At 42.8% G+C, this 19,614-nt stretch overlaps 2 protein-coding genes across 6 annotated transcripts in view; one reads left to right on the top strand and one right to left on the bottom strand.

Annotated features, from left to right (window-relative positions):
- LOC139381086 (insulin-degrading enzyme-like) overlaps nucleotides 1–9,912 on the top strand; it is a 47,222-nt gene extending 37,310 nt beyond the window's left edge. For all 4 annotated transcript variants that reach the window (XM_071124338.1, XM_071124339.1, XM_071124337.1 and 1 more), the window contains 8 exons: nucleotides 120–211; nucleotides 845–956; nucleotides 2,010–2,177; nucleotides 4,104–4,376; nucleotides 5,080–5,141; nucleotides 8,551–8,623; nucleotides 8,753–8,820; nucleotides 8,908–9,912. In XM_071124338.1, coding sequence (XP_070980439.1) covers nucleotides 120–211; nucleotides 845–956; nucleotides 2,010–2,177; nucleotides 4,104–4,376; nucleotides 5,080–5,141; nucleotides 8,551–8,623; nucleotides 8,753–8,820; nucleotides 8,908–9,009 — 950 coding nt within the window. In that variant the 3' untranslated portion in view covers nucleotides 9,010–9,912. The remainder of the gene's footprint in view (nucleotides 1–119; nucleotides 212–844; nucleotides 957–2,009; nucleotides 2,178–4,103; nucleotides 4,377–5,079; nucleotides 5,142–8,550; nucleotides 8,624–8,752; nucleotides 8,821–8,907) is intronic.
- A 2,475-nt stretch (nucleotides 9,913–12,387) lies between these two features.
- Nucleotides 12,388–19,614, bottom strand: part of LOC139381463 (membrane-associated ring finger (C3HC4) 5) — a 59,151-nt gene continuing 51,924 nt past the window's right edge. The window contains exons 4-6 of one of the 2 annotated variants that reach the window (XM_071125018.1): nucleotides 16,686–16,869; nucleotides 15,877–16,043; nucleotides 12,388–13,948 (exon numbers count right to left, since the gene is read on the bottom strand). In XM_071125018.1, the coding sequence (XP_070981119.1) occupies nucleotides 13,832–13,948; nucleotides 15,877–16,043; nucleotides 16,686–16,869 (468 nt within the window). In that variant the 3' untranslated portion in view covers nucleotides 12,388–13,831. Of the gene's footprint in view, nucleotides 13,949–15,876; nucleotides 16,044–16,667; nucleotides 16,870–19,614 lie in introns of both variants that reach the window. The other variant, XM_071125017.1, reaches the window with a different exon arrangement.

Consider the following 19,614-nt stretch of genomic DNA (forward strand, 5'->3'; position numbering starts at 1 on the left):
GTGTGTACATTTCTGCCCTATGTGGTGGCAGGCAGAGTCCACATGACTACAATGCTTTTGATTCTGTTCTAGCCTGATTATGATAACTCTGATTGCTTCCATCTGAATGTGTCTTCTAGATGTCACTCTCCCCCGCCTCAAGGCCTTTATACCTCAACTATTGTCACGGTTACACATCGAGACCCTTCTCCATGGCAACATCACCAAGGAGGTTTGTTTGATGTTGCTACCTTCGTGTGGACAGACTGTTGTATTATTTTGTTTGTTATAGGCAGACAAAGATAGATGCGCGTGCACACACACACAGATATTATATGTGTAGAATGTGGATTGGTTCTATAACTGCTTATAAAGTCAGCCTCTCCACTCCTTTATAGGTTTTAAGTGGAATCCTTATGTCACAGAACCGTCACACACCGTCAAACCCTGATAAGATCCTCAGATCAAATCACAGACTTTATATAAGATCCCAGCTGTCCATGAACAGTCACCCTTATCTCTGATAATGATGCCCAGTGGAGAGGTGTCACAGTCTAGTGGAGAGGGAATTGGATGCACCAGCGGGGGCAATGGTCCACTTCATCACTATAAAGACTCACCGTGCTCTGCCGGGCTCCTATTACCTTAGATGGAGCTTGTACTGCGTGGACAGAATATTGTAGCAGTGTTGTTTACGATTCAGTGGCAGGCCCTATAGACGGGCATCTGCTATTTACCCTAGAAGATGTGGGAAACGAGCGATGCGGATGTTAAGAGGAATCTTAACACATTTTAAAGGTGGATTAATACACTGATTTATATCATTTGCACCCCTCTCACGTTTATCTTTTCTCCCTTTCGCCAGTCTGCTCTAGGCATGATGCAGATGGTTGAGGACACGCTTATGAATCAAGCCCACACCAAGCCCCTCTTACCAAGCCAGTTGATTCGCTACAGGGAGGTGCAGGTGCCAGATGGTAGGTCAAGTGCCCTGTCCATCACTCCCTTCACCCTCCTGTACCTGCCAGTCATGCCCGTCCCCATGGTGACCCTGCTGAAGGTTTCTTACCCAACAGTCTGGCCTACATCAGGACCTGTGCTTGTGTAACACCTCGGTGTCAATGACCCTCCAATGTCCTAGGGGGAAAGGCTCACTTAACAAGGGGAAATGGACATCACTGGGAAATACAATACACCCACTTTTTTTCCCCCCCTCCCTTAACCTTTTACACGCCCTACACAAGACACCGCACAACAACACACCTGTGCCACACTTTTCCTGATGACATTAGGTAACTTGAGCATGGGGAAGAAGAAAGCAGGGCTGTCTGGGCCACCTGGAAACATCCTGTGTCCTGCTGAGGGATTTGTTTCGGGCCTGGATCCTTCCGGACGCCAGTCGGGGACAGAAACACAATTTATATCTTCCCAACAGAAATGTTTTGAACAAGTTTAGAACTTTCAGACACAGACTTCTACTGCTTCCACTCATCTTATGGGATTGCCAGTGAAAAGCTTTTACTCAGCAAAATAGTATGATTTTGGCTCAGTCTCTCCTGTCTGGAGACTGGCGTGTCATCAATGTCCTCTAGATGAACTCTATATATAACTTTCCTGTACGATGCCTTTTAAATCTCTCTCTGTCCAAATATGTTCTTTAGTAATTGCATATTTACAGTTAAGCTGGTGATTCATCAACCGGCGAGGTCGTTGCTTATTCCTAAATGCATTCTTTTTTTTTTTAAGCCTCAATGGTTGCCAAGTCATGCATGTAGCGTTTTACACTTTGCATTGGGGTTAGCTGTTTGAGGCCCATGACTTCTGTATTGCATGTTTGGTGAATGCGTTGTTTTGAAGATTGTGATGCTGCAACTACATGTGTAAGCCCTGGGTCATGTATTATTTTAGCACCAAAGTGACAAACTGGGAGCGACAACCTGGACAACTTGTCCAATAACAAACACTTGTTTTCCGTTGCAAAACATTTTCCATTGTGCCTTAATGAATAAGATGCTGTCTGTGCCTTCCAGGTGGTTGGTATGTGTACCAGCAGAGGAACGAGGTGCACAACAACTGTGGCATAGAGATCTACTACCAGACAGACATGCAGACAACCCACGACAACATGCTGCTGGAGCTCTTCTGTCAGATCATCTCTGAGCCCTGCTTCAACACACTGCGCACCAAGGAACAGTTGGGTACGACCACACATGCTCTCTCTCTCTCGCTCTCTCTCACACCAGTGGAGACCGGTCCAGGAAGGCAGTGGGGAATGGACCTCCCTTGGAAATGTCCATCGTAAAGTACTTAAACACACAAACTCAAAACCTTGCTGTGAAAAAGGAACAGTATACAGTGCATTCGGAAAGTATTCAGACCCCTTGAATTTTTCCACATTTTATGTTACAGCCTTATTAAAAGCATACCTTATTTACATAAGTATTCAAATCCTTTGCTATGAGACTCAAAATTGAGGTGCATCTTGTTTCCATTACTCATCCTTGATGTTTCTACAACTTGGAAGTCCAACTGTGGTAAATTCAATTGATTGAACATGTATAGACAGGTGTGTGCCTTTCCAAATCAAGGTCCCACAGTTGACAGTGCATGTTAGAGCAAAAACCAAGCCATGAGGTTGAAGGAATTGTCTATAGCGCTCCGAGACAGGATTGTGTCGAGGCACAGATCTGGCGAAGGGTACCAAAAAATGGCTGCCACATTGACGGTTCCCAAGAACACAGTGGTCTCCATTCTTAAATGGAAGACGTTTGGAGTCACCAAGACTCTTCCGAGAGCTGGCCGGCCTGCCAAACTGGGCAATCGGGGGAGAAGGTTCTTGGTCAGGGAGGTGACAAGAACCTGATGGTCACTCTGACAGAGCTCCAGAGTTCCTTTGCGGAGATGGGAGAACCTTCCAGGACAACTGTCTCTGCAGCACTCCACCAATCAGGCCTTTATGGTAGAGTGGCCAGAAGGAAGCCTCTCCTCAGTAAAAGGCACATGACAGCCCGCTTGAAGATGAACAGAGCAAAGTACAGAGAGATCCTTGATGAACATCTGCACCAGGGCGTTCAGGACCTCAGACTGGGCCGAAGGTTCACCTTCCAACAGGATAACGACCCTAAGCACACAGCCAAGACAAATCAGAAGTGGCTTCGGGACAAGTCTCTGAGTGGCCCAGCCAGAGCCAAGACTTGAACCAGATCGAGACCTGAAAATAGCTGTGCAGCGACGCTCCACATCCAACCTGACAGAGCTTGAGAAGATCTGCAGAGAAGAATGGGAGAAATTCCACAAATACAGTTGTGCCAAGCTTGTAGCGTAATATCCAAGAATACTCTAAACTGTAATTGCTGCCAAAAGTTCTTTAACAAAGTACTGAGTGAAGGGTCTGAATACTAATGTAAATGTGATATTTCAGTTTTGTATAAAAAATTTGCAAAAATGTCTAAAAACATGTTTTTGCTTTGTCATTATGCGGGATTCTGTGTAGATTGATGAGGCAAAAGTCAATTTAATCCGTTTTAGAATAAGGCTGTAATGTAACAAAAGGTCAAAGGGTCTGAATACTTTCCGAATGCACTGTACATATAGGTAACTGCCAAAATAAAGGAAACACCAAGGCACAACAAAGTGTCTTAATAGAGCGTTGGGCCACCACGATCCGCCACAACATATTCAATGCGCCCTGGCATAGATTCTACACGGTTCTAGAACTCTGTTGGAGGGATGCGACACCGTTCTTCCACGAGAAATGTATTAATGGTGGTAGAAAATGCGCTGAGGCGCTGCTCCAGAATAGTGTTCAATTGGATTGAGAACTGGTGACACTCTCTCACACACACACACACCCTTTTAACCCCTTTTGCTCATTTGAGATCCCTCTTTCAGAGTCACTAAGATCTCTTCTAGCCATGGAAGCCAAAACAATGGGAAACTTGGATGTTAATTGCTAAATTAACTCAGGAACCACACCTGTGTGGAAGCACCCGCTTTCAATATACTTTGTATCCCTCGTATACTCAAGTATTTCCTTTACCTGTACATGCAGTTAAACACCTATAAAGACATGTTCCAGAATTCACAGTGCATTTTTCCTGACTTTTACTTTGCACACTCCTCAGGGTACATAGTGTTTAGCGGTCCGCGGCGCGCTAACGGGGTCCAGGGCCTGCGCTTCATCATCCAGTCGGAGAAGGCTCCCCACTACCTAGAGAGCCGGGTCGAGGCTTTTTTAAAAGCCACAGAGAAGTCTGTGGAGGAAATGAACGATGAGGCCTTCCAGAAACACATCCAGGCCCTGGCCATCCGCCGCCTGGACAAGCCCAAGAAGCTGGCCGCCGAGTGCGCCAAGTACTGGGGGGAGATCATCTCCCAGCAGTACAACTTCGACAGAGGTGAGCATGCGTAGACGCTCATTGAGCAACACTGCATACCGTTACCTGAGCTGGAGGCCTAAGATGTTTTTTTCCCAAGTGAAAGCTGTGGGGAGTTTGAGTTACTGTCAACTAAATGGATATTCCTCCTGACACTGCTAGGAGGCCTTGTTATCTGAAAAGGTGTTTTGAGTGAGATGAAGTTATCAGACTATTGACATTCTGGAGGATCTTCGAGGTGAATGTTGTTGCCACCTCAGAGCTACCTGCTGCACCAATTAGCATTGATTAGGCCCCAGAATAATCAGCACCCCGAGCACACCTGAGTGCTGATTTGCTGGAAATTTGCTTGTTTTCATTGTTGGAGGGATTGGAGACTGAGCCGCAACAGTCTGCACACCAAGAAATTGATAGGAAGTGGAGCCTAGTCAATAGTGGAACATTGTACAGGCAGATCAGTGTGGCTGGTGATGCTGTAGAGCTATTGTGTTGCACCTTACGGAAGCTTTTAAATAGATATAAGAAGGTAAGAGGAATTCTTATTTAAGAGTTAAACTAGTATTTATTACATGTTATTCTTCTGGTGATGAATATGCAGGAACTTTGCCTCTAGTTCTGTTCTACGTTCATGCACGCATACAAAACAGTCCCCCCTGTTTAGATCTAATCTGTAGTGATATCTCAAATCATCCACTGTTAGTCCTAAGTGTTTTCTGTTTTCTAGATAACATTGAGGTGTCCTACCTGAAGACGTTGACTAAAGAAAACATCATGCAGTTCTACCGGGTGAGTAGCGCTCTCTCCCTTTACATTGCATACCACTTCAATTTCAGGTAAAGTCATACTTTCTCACACAAGCGGTTGCCATGGAGATGCATATGAGTTGCCTGCTGTTTTCTTACACCAATTGAGTCCTATGGTAAAAAGTATGTGTGCCCATGTGCGTGCACCTGAAAGATGGCACCCTGTTTTATTTATTCCCCTCCACCACTCTTCAATCAATCAAATGTATTTGTAAAGCCCTTCTTACATCAGTTGTCAAAGTGCTGTACAGAAACCCAGCCTAAAACCCCAAACAGCAAGCAATGCAAGTGTAGAAGCACGGTGGCTAGGAAAAACTCACTAGAAAGGCCAGAACCTAGAGAGGAACCAGGCTGAGGGGTGGCCAGTCCTCTTCTGGCTGTGCCGGGTGGATATTATAACAGAACATGGCCAAAATGTTCATAGATGACCAGCAGGGTCAAATAATAATAATAATAATAATAATAATAATAATAATAACAGTGGTTGTCGAGGGAGCAACAGGTCAGCTCCTCAAGAGTAAATGTCAGTTGGCTTTGAGTGAGTGAGGTGAGTGAGTGCCAACCAAACAAACTTGCAGGATATAACCCCACCCACTTTGCCAAAGCACAGCCCCCACACCACTAGAGGGATATCTTCAACCACCAACTTACCATCCTGAGACAAGGCCGAGTATAGCCCACAAAGATCTCCGCCACGGCACAACCCAAGGGGGGGCGCCAACCCGGACAGGAAGATCACGTCAGTGACGCACCCCGCCTAGGGACCGCATGGAAGAGTGCCAGTGACGCAGCCCCTGTAATAGGGTTAGCGGCAGAGAATCCCAGTGGAGACAGGGGAACCGGCCAGGCAGAGACAGCAAGGGCGGTTCGTTGCTCCAGTGCCTTTCCGTTCACCTTCACACTCCTGGGCCAGACTACACTCAATCATAGGACCTACTGAAGATATGAGTCTTCAGTAAAGACTTAAAGGTTGAGATCAAGTCTGCATCTCACATGGGTAGGCAGACCATTCCATAAAAATGGAGCTCGATAGGAGAAAGCCCTGCCTCCAGCTGTTTGCTTAGAAATTCTAGGGACAGTAAGAAGGCCTGCATCTTGTGACCGTAGTGTACGTGTAGGTATGTACGGCAGGACCAACTCGGAAAGATGGGTAGGAGCAAGCCCATGTAATGCTTTGTAGGTTAGCAGTAAAACCTTGAAATCAACCCTAGCCTTAACAGGAAGCCAGTGTGGAGAGGCTAGCACTGGAGTAATATGCTCAAATTTAATATGCTCAAAGTCAACATTCTGGCAGCCGTGTTTAGCACTAACTGAAGTTTATTTAGTGCTTTAGCCGGAAAGTAGAGCATTGCTGTAATCTAACCTGAAGTGACAAAAGCATGGATACATTTTTCTGCATCATTTTTGGACAACGTTTCTGATTTTTGCAATGTTATGTAGATGGAAAAATCTGTCCTTGAAACAGTCTTGATATGTTCGTCAAAAGAGAGGTCAGGGTCCAGAGTAACGCCGAGATCCTTCAGCTTTATTTGAGACGACTGTACAACCATCGAAATTGTCAGATTCAACGGAAGATCTCTTTGTTTCTTGGGACCTAGAACAAACATCTCTGTGTTGTCCGAGTTTAAAAGTAGAACATTTGCAGCCGTCCACTTCCTTATGTCTGAAACACAGGCTTCCAGCGAGGGCAATTTTGGGGCTTCACCATGTTTCATTGAAATGTACAGCTGTGTGTCATCTGCATAGCAGTGAAAGTTAATATTATGTTTCCGAATGACATCACCAAGAGGTAAAATATGTAGTGAAAACAATAGTGGTCCTAAAACGGAGCCTTGAGGAACACTGGCATTTACAGTTGATTTGTCAGAGGACAAACCATCCACAGAGAAACTGATATCTTTCCGACAGATAAGATCTAAACCAGGCCAGAACTTGTCCGTGTAGACCAATTTGGGTTTCCAATCTCTCCAAAAGAATGTGGTGATCGATGGTATCAAAAACAGCACTAAGGTCTAGGAGCACGAGGACAGATGCAGAGCCTCGAGTAGACGCCATTTTAAAGGTCATTTACCACCTTCACAAGTGCAGTCTCAGTGCTATGACAGGGTCTAAAACCAGACTGAAGCGTTTCGTATACATTGTCTTCAGGAAGGCAGTGAGTTGCTGCGCAACAGCTTTAAAATTTTTTTTAAAGGAATGGGAGATTCGATATAGGCCGATTTTTTTTTAATTTTTTTAAATTTTTATTTTTTTTATTTTTTTTTTATTTTTTATTTTTTTATGTATATATTTTTTATTATTTATTTAAAAAATGTATATTTTCTGGGTCAAGGTTTGGCTTTTTCAAGAGAGGCTTTATTACTGCCACTTTTAGTGAGTTTGGTACACATCAGGTGGATAGAGAGCCATTTATAATGTTCAACATAGGAGGGCCAAGCACAGGAAGCAGCTCTTTCAGTAGTTTAGTTGGAATAGGGTCCATTATGCAGCTTGAAGGTTTAGAGGCCATGATTATTTTCATCAATGTGTCAAGAGATATAGTACTAAAACACTTGATTGTCTCCCTTGATCTTACGTACTGGTTCTATTCAAAGCTGTGGCGGTGACACTGACACGGTGCGCTGTGTTCGCGGAATAATAACAGCCATAATGAGGGGTTGCGTCACTGCCAGGGTGTTGTGTTTCAAGAGGATAAGGGTGCCAAGGATACAGAGGCAATGAAAGACTTCCCATATTTCTACGTCAGCAAAAGCAGCACAGGCCCCATGCAGAATATTTTCATTGTGTAATACATTTCTAATTGGGGGTTCTGAGTGTGTAACTGAAAAATATAACTGATGCACTGTAGGGAGATGAGTCACAATCGCTCGTGGCTCTCATTCATGCCACTGCTCACTCTGTATGCTACAAATTCTGATCTTAAAGAGATATTGTGAGATTTAGGAAATTAACCTTTTTCTACTTTTTTCTCATAGATACCATTTTTATGTCTGCGTATCGTTTGAAGGAAGTTATCACAATGAGCATGCTAGCTGTTACCATAGACCTCATGGCGCTAACGCTAGTTAGCAATTAGCAACTTCAAACTACACACAGCTATAACAATGGTATTCATGAGTTCATCTGGGTATGAAAAGTGCTTACTTGCCAAAAGCTCGCACTATCCCTTAGTGTTTCTCGGCAGAAATATTTGTTATAAATAACCATTAGTTATTTAAAAAAATATATTTTTGGGAGGGGCAGGAACTATTTAGCAGCAGTGGGGTGCCGCTGCTGAATTAATATAGGGGAAACACTGTAATGAATTTTTCTAGGACAGTGAACTAAATAAAGGCTACTATTAAATGGTCTGTCTCTTTTCTCTGTGTCTATCAAAATCCTGTCCTTTGCAGGATCTGTTGGCGGTGGACGCACCAAAGAGGCACAAGATGTCTGTGCACGTCCTGTCTAGGGAGATGGACTCCTGTGAGTATTGTACTAGTGATGGAGAGTTTTTGGGTTGGAGGATATACATTTAAATTGGTTTGTTAGTGTGAATATTTTGATTTTGACTGTTTTTAACAGTTATGTTGAAATGTCTGTCTTTTTGTTTAGGCCCCGTTGTGGGAGAGTTCCCTGCCCAGAATGATGTCAATCTGGCCCCTGCCCCATCCCTGCCACAGGTAATGTGTATTCACCTTTCTTTGTGTTCCATTAGCACAGCAGTGTTGGTGTGTAACATACTGACCTGTCCATCTCTCTCTCTGCAGCCTACGTTGGTGCAGGACATGACAGAGTTCAAGAGGAGCCTGCCCCTCTTTCCCCTGGCCAAGCCATTCACTCACATCAACTTCATGGCTGCCAAACTGTGAGGACCAAGCAGCATGGGAGGTTGCTGGGGGACCCTGATCTGTCCCTCTCTGCCCCCCTGTGGTAACTGGAACACACTCATCTGACGTGTGTGTAAACTGGAGAGGCCACTAGAGGTGCTTGGAAATGCGTGTGATTCATACAACTTAGCTGTGGTTCTCATCATAGCTCAGTGTGATAGTAGAGGTCACACACAAACTCATTTTTGTTTTAGTCTCATCGAAAACCCCACCAACACACATTCCCGACATTGTATAGAGTGTTTGTAGAGGAATAGTACTGACTTAAAGAACCTCAAGGCCAGAACCCTGTAAACCAGTACAAGTACCCCTTGATACTTCATGATGGAAGTGTTTTTATTCAGCTTAGCCACAAGGACATGCTGCTGTGGTGAGAATAAAGAGTTAGTTAATGATTATGGTGTTGTGAAGCTGTTGAAGTAGGTGGTTAGCTCTGCAAGGGTGCACATTTAATTTCAAACACGCTGGACACATACATTTGTCTTATGTACTCGTGCGATGCGTCGGCACGGTGACAACTGGCCGAGTTGTTATCACGAAGACACTTTGTGTTTAAATAATGACTGTGCAACACACGATTTTAGACAATTTCTGTTTTATGGCAAAAACAATGATATCAGCCTTATGGAAATGTTTCTGTTTTAATCCATAATGTACACGTTTTGAGATCTGACTTCTTTTTTATTTAAACTAGTAAAATGGGCCCTTTTGAGGAGTTGTTTTAAAACTGTTTATTTGGTGGAAAGGCGTGTTCATTAAGCTTTTTTTTAACTAGTGTTTTCCACAGGGTTGTATTATCTGAGCATCATCTCAGGGTACCTCAATCTTTTGCTTTCTGCTTTTATTTGAGATTGAAGAAAAATAAACATATTTTAAATGTCTGTATTTAATTGTTTCGGGTCAAATTAGTTTTATAGCTTATATTATTAACATTGTTATTTTAATCAAGTGTTTGACTACTGATTTCTTGCATAGCCCCCCCCCCCCATCTTTCTCCATTTTGAGACTTAGCTTGTGACTTTGAAAGGGGGGTGGCGATTGGTCATTCTCTGGCAGTGAAGGTCTTACAAAGCTGGAGCAATAGAGATTTAACTCTATAGCTGGTGCATTCAGCTGGATGCACAGCACAGCAGTGTGTGTGTGGAGTTTGACAGTCAGCCAACTGCACTTTGTCTCTGTGGGTCAGACTTGGAACATGATTGTGGCGGCACGCTTAAAGACCCACTGGGCACACTGGTTGGATCAGCTTTGTTTACATGTCATTTCAATGAAAATGACATTGAACCAACCTGGAATTGACATCTGTGCTCAGTGGGGATGCTGTCCTTCAGAAAAACGTTAAATAGGACTGTTTTAGAATGTCTGGTGGGGTAAACTGATTTTCAGTCTAGTATTTTCTCAGAAAACCCTTTTTAAATAATCATGTTTTGGCTGTAGGGGTTCAAAAGAGGCCCATGTATGGAGGGTGAAGTTGTAGTTAGGCCTGTTTCTCAATATGCACTTCTCACTAAGCAATAAACTCTTCTGAATTGGAGAGCAGTGTGTATTTAAACATAAATGGTCTCGGTACTGTTATGTAGAGGGGACACACACTGCACTGCGTTCTCGGGTCCTTGCTCTCATCCAGCCTAAAAACGGACACATTGATATTGAAAAGCGTAACTGGCTGTTTTCTGTGTGGATTGGAGTCATGTCATTGCCATGTCTGTGTAAAGCATAGCCTGGACTCAGGTGTTAACAAGCTTTGCTAAGTCAAGCTGGCGCCAACCAATATAATACAGCAAATATCAGGTTTATGTGCTCTCCCATACGTTCTCATAACTTAATGCTGCATTGTTTTAAAGGAGGGATGATAAGTTATCAGTACAGACTCGAATAAGGGAATAACTAGATGTGGGTTCACTTTGAGAAACTGGGTACTATTCATTTGACCGAAATTACTGAAACCAGAAGGGACTACATGAACTTGTCAGATAAGAAATGCTTGTTTTCAAATGGTGTGCCCTAATGAATACCAGCCTGATCATTTGAAACTGTCCTAATGGAAGGAGTTTCTGGGAGACTCAGTTGTAGGTAAGCGATTACCTGTGACAAATAAAATTGGATTTGAAACTGCTGTCAATTGGCTGATTGGTTGGTGCAGACATGTTCATGGCTCAGTAATGCTGAAACGTTTAGTTTTTATTTCCTCCTGTGTGATTAATAAATGACTATACTGGAACAAATAGTTAAAAGATAGACTCACCAGTCAATGCAGGATATGTATCCCAAATATGACTGCCTCAGAAGAACACACTATGCTAAAGTAGTATAGACTTATCTTTCACCCATATACTATGAAATAGTGATTAATTCAAGCTGTTTTTGAGCCATATTAGCCCCTTGTTCATGTTTATGAAATTTGGATTGAATCAGTCCTACAATATATATAAAAATGTTATATTTATACTTGAACTTAGTCGTAAGATCACTTCCGACGGTGTGCTTACGTTTGATTCATAAAAGATACTGAGCATAAAAAAACTTTCTTTAGCAGGTTGTAAGATCTATAAATCTCAAATTCATTTACAATCAGTGATTTCCCCTTTATAGAATGCTAGCACAAATGGGGGTTTAATCAGGAATGGACTAAAAGAGAAAAGCAAACTTTTTGGAAGATGAGATCACTTGTGGCAGGATGCGGCTGAATGATGGCTGTGATATCCACGAACTGTCACTCATTTCCTCCTGGAATGTCCCAGTAGCGAGGAATCCCAGAGTGGACAGTACTTGGACAGATACGGGTATAGCCTGATGACAGAGTATCTTCCTTTCCAGATTAGGGGCTAAATCTGCACACAAATCTAACGGAACATTTATTGGGAGACGATAACGATTTATAAGCCATGGATCATCATGCGCAAAAAAGTAATTCCGGTCTCTGAAAACTCTCCCTTCTAAAGCACGGTTTTCAATGTTTTCCAATAACGCAAGAACAGGCATGTTTACTTTTTTTCTTCTAATTTGACACTATTTATAGAACATCGCATCCCGTTTTTAATTCAAAACACCTTGCGTCTGGCAATGAATTCCTCACACTTTTAATTGATCATTCCTAACAAATTGTTCATAAAGCTAGTGCAATGTTCACCACAGGCTTGGATGCTTATGGGTCCCAAACAGCAACACCCCTACATAACCAGCAGGTAAATGACCTATGTCAAGTCTAGACTTTAAGTAGAGAAGATAATTTCCACATCAAAGTATGGTTTTCTAAATAACTTAAATCTGATTTATGCAGAAAACCATGTGTAAGATCAAAATTGATCGTAAATCCGTTCTATAAACGAGGCCCCCGGATTTTAGCATGAACACATCCACTTCAAGGTTTGAAAAAAATACATTTATTCACAATCCACCACGAAACTATAAATTGAGAAACAATGTCTGTACAATACAATGAATAACTTCAATGTCACTTTTGGCATAATATGTTTTCTTTAGAGTTAATGTAAAAGCTGAGTTGACCACAGCAGATTATTGGAGCATGTCTGTCTACCAGGCACAGCTTAAAGAGATGTGCACAATAATATTAAATATTCAAATGATTGGTTTATGGCCTTTTTCACACACGTAATGTACAGCATACTGGTTATACCGCACTTTTAGAAGAAAGAGTAGTTACAGAATGGGTTATTACGTGACTGCCTTGAGCATATATATAATATATATATACACACACACACACTAAAAAACAAAGCAAGTGGTGGCGTCAGCAAGGAAATATGTGGCGGAATATGCGATTTGGGTTAAAAGAAGAGACATAAATCTCGCCTTTATTCAGTGGACATGTCATTTTATGCTCTCATTTAGAAGGTAATGCGACACGTGTCAGGTCTATATCATCCACCCACCTCCACATTGCAGGCTTGCACATCACATTCTCTGTCAGAAGACAGTTACACAAAATCAGCTACAAACAGAACTAATGACAACACTTCTAGGCATTTGACAACAAAAAAATACCCTTGAATGTTTTAGCTGATACATATTGTGCAATGAATGTATGTACAGACAATCACACTTATGTTTGTACTGTGCTTCTAAATAATTGAGAGTATGTATTATCAGTCTAGGGATATGTACCAATGGAAACGTGGCAACAGGAGCAGGTAAAAAGTTATTTCCCATTCAAATAATCATCCTTTAGTGATAAAAAAATCTAATTTCTCTTAAAACGCATTCAATACAGGGAAACAATATTCCTCATTGGCAAATTTCAAAACTGCAAAATTAACAGTAAGACAATTATTTATAAAATTTTTCTGTCTAATAATTACATGTGCCCCAGATGTATCTTTTTAAAGTACAACCAGCACTGGTTACTTGATTAAAACAAACAAAAATTGCTACAGCAAAATAGCAGTTACAAGTCACATTCCACAACAAAAAAAAGAGCTCCTGTGTGGAATATACATGAGCACACTCAGTGTGTGTGTGTGTGTGTGTGTGTGTGTGTGTACGCACGCATGTCTGTATCAGTGTTCTTGTCTCGTCTCTTCTCCTTTGAATGTTTTAAAAACAAAATAGAACATGGTGATAATCATACAGCACGAATGTTAGCCGCATACGACGATGACTCCCTAAAGAGCAGAAACAGAACGAGGTGAGGCGAGGCTACTTAGAGAGGTGTAAGAGTTTGGGGGGCGCCAATGATCCCTAAGTCCGTCAATCTGTCTGTCCGACAGTGTTCCTGCTCAGAGTTCATCGTCATGCTCCGTCCACTCCCCTGTGTATCAATATGTCTGTCTGTCCATGCCCCTTCTCAGGCCTCCTCTGCCTCGGTAAAGTTGAGGATCTTGCGGTGGGCTTGCCTCTGGTACTGCTGCTGTTTGAAGTACACCTTGAACGCTCCCTTGACAGCCACAAACGCAATCCCACCCTGCAGACAGGACAAAAATAACTAAGGGTAAAGCAGAGTGCCAAAGAGGGGTCACCAACACTCGGCTCATGCGTCAAATCATTTATCTTGCTGCTCTGTCTGGTTTTTCTATTTGCTACACAAGATACACTGATTGTACAAAACATTAGGAACAGCTGCTCTTTCCATGACAGACGGACCAGGTGAAAGCTATGATCCCTTATTGGCGTCACTTGTTAAATCCACCTCAAATCAGTGTAGATGAAAAGGGAGGAGACAGGTTAAATAAGGATTTGTAAGCCTTGAGACATGGATTGTATGTGTGCCATTCAGAGGGTAAATGGGCAAGGCAAAACATTTGAAGTGCCTTTGGTAGTAGGTTCCAGGCGCACCGGTTTGAATGTGTCAAGAACTGCAACCCCTCTGGGTTTTTACACGCTCAACAGTTTCCCATGTGTATAAAGAATGATCCACCACCCAAAGGACATCCAGCCAACTTGACACAACTAAGTCTACTTTGTAGAGTCCATGGCCCAATAAATTGATGTTCTTAATGTTTTGTACTCTGTGTAGTTCTCTAATACTGTAGTAGCCAGGGAATAAACAGTATATCCTTAAAACGGTTCACTATAACCTGCCCTAGGACAATACATGTACCCCTCTGCATGTCAGTGCCAACAAAGCCTCCATTGAGTAATTTACTAATAGAACCATGAGATCAGGTGGTTTTGTTGCTCTAATGCTAAGTGAGTTTAAAGGGAACTTGAGTGTGAGTGTTTGCGTGGGGCAGGGGGGTTGCAATGTCCAGAGGGGGCAGCGCGGGTCATATGACAGACGAGCTCTGCTACTCTGGTTACCTGGCTGTCAGCGCCCTCTCAGGTGTGTGTGTGGGGCCCACAGGGGTGGCGGATCACAAGGAGACATAAAGCCCTGGTTTTATTTATTTTATTTCACCTTTATTTAACCAGGTAGGCCAGCCGAGAACAAGTTCTCATTTACAACTGCGACCTGGCCAAGATAAAGCAAAGCAGTGTGACAAAAACAACAGTTACACATAAACAAATGTACAGTCAATAACACAATAGAAAAATATATGTACAGTATGTGCAAATGTAGTAAGATTAGGGAGGTAAGGCAATAAATAGGTCATAGAGGCGAAATAATTACAATTTAGCATCAACACTGGAGTGACAGATGTGCAGATGGCGATGTGCAAGTAGAGATACTGGGGTGCAAAAGAACAAGAGGATAAATAACAATATGAGGATGAGGTAGTTGGGTGTGCTATTTACAGATGGGCTGTGTACAGGTACAGTGATCGGTAAGCTGCTCTGACAGCTGATGCTTAAAGTTAGAGGGAGATATAAGACTCAAGCGATTTTTGAAATTCGTTCCAGTCATTGGCAGCAGAGAACTGGAAGGAAAGGCAGCCAAAGGAAGTGCTGGCTTTGGGGGTGACCAGTGAAATATACCTGCTGGAGCGCGTGCTACGGGTGGGTGTTGCTATGGTGACCAGTGAGCTGAGGTAAGGCAGGGCTTTACCCAGCAAAGACTTATAGATGACCTGGAGCCAGTGGGTTTGGCGACAAATATGTAGTGAAGGCCAGCCAACAAGAGCATGCAGGTCGGTGTGGTGGGTATTATATGGGGCTATGGTGACAAAACGGATGGCACTGTGATAGACTACATCCAGTTGTCAAGTTGACTACAGCCTGCCTTGCAGGGTACATTCCTACATCCTAAATTCATGAGGAATAACTACTAATTAACTTACAGCCAACTGCCAGCTAACGCACAGTTACCTCAAAATGGGCCAGTAGCGGGTAGGAGCTAGTACAGGTATTGCCATTGCAAAAAAAAAAATAACTACAAAGTCGTCAAAATAACTACAATGGCCAAGACCCCATGCCCACTGTCTGTGTGTATGCCTGACAGTTTGGGTTACTCACCAGAATGGTCCTCTGCAGGTTGGAGTTGACACTGCTGAACATGAGTTTGCCCACGATGGTGGCGATGGTAGGGAATACCAGGGCACCACACAGGATCCTTGTGGCTGACACGTGGTCTGCCAGGGGGCTGGCCTCCGCCGGGATACGAGGCACCGGACACCCAATCCCTGAGAGAGACAGAGAAGAGAGGGCAAGGTCAGGATGGGTGAGGTGCATTTTGGGTGTTGTTTTGCTAGTACATCTTTACACAGCTGGCTATGTTACACAAGACACACAAATACACATTCATCAAGTGATGAGAGAAAAAAGGTGTGCCAGCCACTGAGTAATATCTGCACCAGTCTGTGCCAGTATCTTTATTTCGGGCAGCCGAGTGGGGGGTAAAGATGTACGCCTGCTCTTGCCCAGCAAGCTGAGACTGCAGGGAGAAAAGGTTGAAGGATCCAGCTGAACCCTGGGGTCCGGTTTCTCCCCACATCAATCACTGTCCCTGATGATGAGTTCAGTGGAAAAACCCACTGCTACTGGACCTCCACATCACCACCACAAGCCCCAATGGACAGGACCACCTCTCAGCGTTCTCAAATCCCCACACACACACACTGCTCACGCCACAATCATCACACAACATTACAACAACCTTTAACACTGTTAGCATCCTCCATCAAGTACATAATTACATCTTTATCACCCACACTTCATTATACACACACACACACACACAACGAATTCACGGAATTCCACCCCATTGTAGTAGAAGACCGTTGCTGCAGAACGGTTTGCATCCCTACCAATGTGTCCGTTCTGACCTGGGAAGATGCTGTTGAGGATCTGCAGCTTGTTGGAGTACTTCCTCCAGAGGCGCAGCACGTAGTCTTCCCAGCGGATCATCTTCCCCAGGATCAGCATGACGGGGATGGTGGGCAGGCCGATGAGCAGGAACAAGGGGTCTGCCCGCTCCATCACATCCAGGCCCTCCTTATGGCCCACCACCTGGGCACAGGGACAGAGCGGACACCGTGGTGAATATGGATAGCTTGACGATAAGGTGCGTCTGAAATGGCACCCTGTTACCTATGTAGTGCACTGCCATTTCAAAACGCAGCCATAGTCTAAATCGATCAACACGGCCACACTAGGAAGACGACGAAAGCCGTCAGAAGACAATAACGTTAAGGATAAATATTGTGGATTTAACCCTCAGTGTGTGTGTGTGGGTTTCCGTCAGCCAGGTAACTGACAGCTTTTCGCCGATATACAAAATTGTTGCCGGCCAAATTGACTGGAAGAAAAATCCTACCGTTATTTTTTATTCATAGATGGAAAAATCAGTCGATGTAAATACATTTGACATTTATGCTTATTGGTCTATAGCAGGGTTCCCCAACTGGTGGCGTGGGACAAATTTGGCCCATGGGAGGCTTTATTAGCCTCCCCCAGGATTTCTGAGCAAATTTGTATTTATTTTACAATTGTTGGATATAAAATACTGTAAAAACACCAGGAAATCAGCTCCAAATGATTTACATTTTTGAAATCTGTTCCCAAGTATTCCCACGCATAATGAAAAGACGCTTACATTTGTATATGATCACAAGGTCATCGTGCATCTTATTTATCACACATGCACAGCGTACAGAGCCTATTTTGAGCGGAATATAACTTGTCAGACAGCACTAGAACTGCTGTTGCAGCTCCTCAGCTTGTTGCTGCTGGAGTGAAACGTGTTTTTATAAGTCCAGTCATTGCGCAAGAATTTTAAATGCAATCACGTGTTTAACAGTTGTTTTATTTCTCAACTGGTAATTGAAGCGTGCCTCTCAACTGGAGGCAGTATGCATTTTGAAAACATATACTTAAATAGCGACTGCTCCTAAAATGCAACTTGTCATTTACAAATTGGCCTATGTGGCATTGATATGAGCCAGAAGGATTTATTCTAGTGTCAACATTTTCAAAAAAGTGTAAATAGTTTGGTCATGAAGTCAGTCTCGTCCAAAACAGATATATTTGCGAGATAGGAAGAAATTGGAATGAAGGGTATCGTAACAGTTTTCCATGGGTTGGGTTTAATGCTGCCCACAGCTGGAAGCACCCAAGTAATCATCAATTCGGAGGCGCAGCTGCATTCGACCCATCAATTTGGTTTGACATTCTATATCCCCATGGGGCTAGTTACATTGTGTAATTTATTGATGTCCCTAACAGGGATTAATATTTTCCAGAAAATCTACCAAGTTTCAATACCGAGAATAATACAAATGTATCCCTAGAGTCACAGGAAGTTCTGCAAAAATCAGATGTCCCCATTTGTTTTGCTTTGTTTAGTTGGATCCCCATTCACTTTTGCAGAAGCATCAGCTACTCTTCCTGGGGTCCACAAAACAAAAAGGCAAGTAACAAAACACTGACACTGTCACACAAATTTAAAATACAAAGATACAACAAAAACTATGCAAACAATACAATAAAAATAGCGAGGAGTGTGTGTGTGTGCGTTTGTGTGTGTCCCCTCACAGTCATCGGCGTTCCATAAGATGTTGTTTAATCCGTTTTTTTTTAAAGTAATTTTGCTGTTGCTAGAGTAATTGGAGATGGAAGGGAGTTCCATGCGATCATGCCTCTGTATAATATGGTGCGAGTCCGTGCATTTGTTTTGGACTTGGTGACTGTGAACAGACCCCTGGTGGTGGGGTATGTACGGGTGTCTGCGCTGAATGTTATTTGATTATGCAGACAATCTGGAATTTTATTCACAGTTATATTTCTCATAAAAACTAGAAGAGAAGCAGTTAATCTCTCATCAACCCACAACCAGGAAAGATTGGTGTGCATGTTGTTGATGTTAGTTCTGTATGTGCAGTTAAGGGCAAGGGCGTGCTGCTCTGTTCTGAACCAGCTGCAGCTTTGCTAGGGCTTTCTTCGCTGCACTTGACCATATTACCAGACAGTAATCGAGATGGGACAAGATCTACAATGTTTGTTCTAATCTACAATGTTTCTTTGGTTACGGTAATTTCTGTTAATGCATTCAATATATTATTATTTCATTCGTTTAATGTTCTCATTGTCAGAGTGGACACTTTTGCAGATCTCACAACATATGCTACACTTGTGAGAAACAAGTTTTGGTTTATTTAAATTAAATTTACGGGTTTTGGCAATTTATTCATTGTCTTTTGTTTGGAGCACTCCTGTCAATGTTGAGTAAGGACACGCACAGTTTGAGATGTCATAGTATTTGACTAGTATTGTGAAACTTCTCAAAGTATTTTTTATTCACCTCAAACAGCAAGTAAACAAAGCCTGGTAAGAATCCATTGAGAATGACAATAGTTCCTCAATGTATTTGAAAAATATTCACAACTCTCTCCCTTTTGATAACCACTCGGCATGGAAGGGAAAAATCTAATTCTCTGATCCAGTGGAAACGTCATAAAATACCGGATTATTTATTATCCCTTGAACAAATAGCCTTCAGCTGTGTCTGTCCCGAGCTCACTGGCGTGGGAAACTCTAATGGCCCAGAATATTTTATACAATGTCGCAAGTTTGTTTGCGTGAGCTTCGGGCCGACAGTTGATACGTGTCCAGCAATGGGATTTCTAGGATATTTATTTTTATCAGGATATTTTCTACCTGCAGGGTGCAATGTTTTTATTTGTTGGCTTTATGTAGGCTACTTTTACATAGTTGGCAATGGCAACAGAAGTTACTTTAAGATTTTATAATTTTCAT

The sequence above is a fragment of the Oncorhynchus clarkii genome, chromosome 23 (assembly GCF_045791955.1).
Source record: "Oncorhynchus clarkii lewisi isolate Uvic-CL-2024 chromosome 23, UVic_Ocla_1.0, whole genome shotgun sequence".
NCBI classification, from domain to species: Eukaryota; Metazoa; Chordata; class Actinopteri; order Salmoniformes; family Salmonidae; genus Oncorhynchus; species Oncorhynchus clarkii.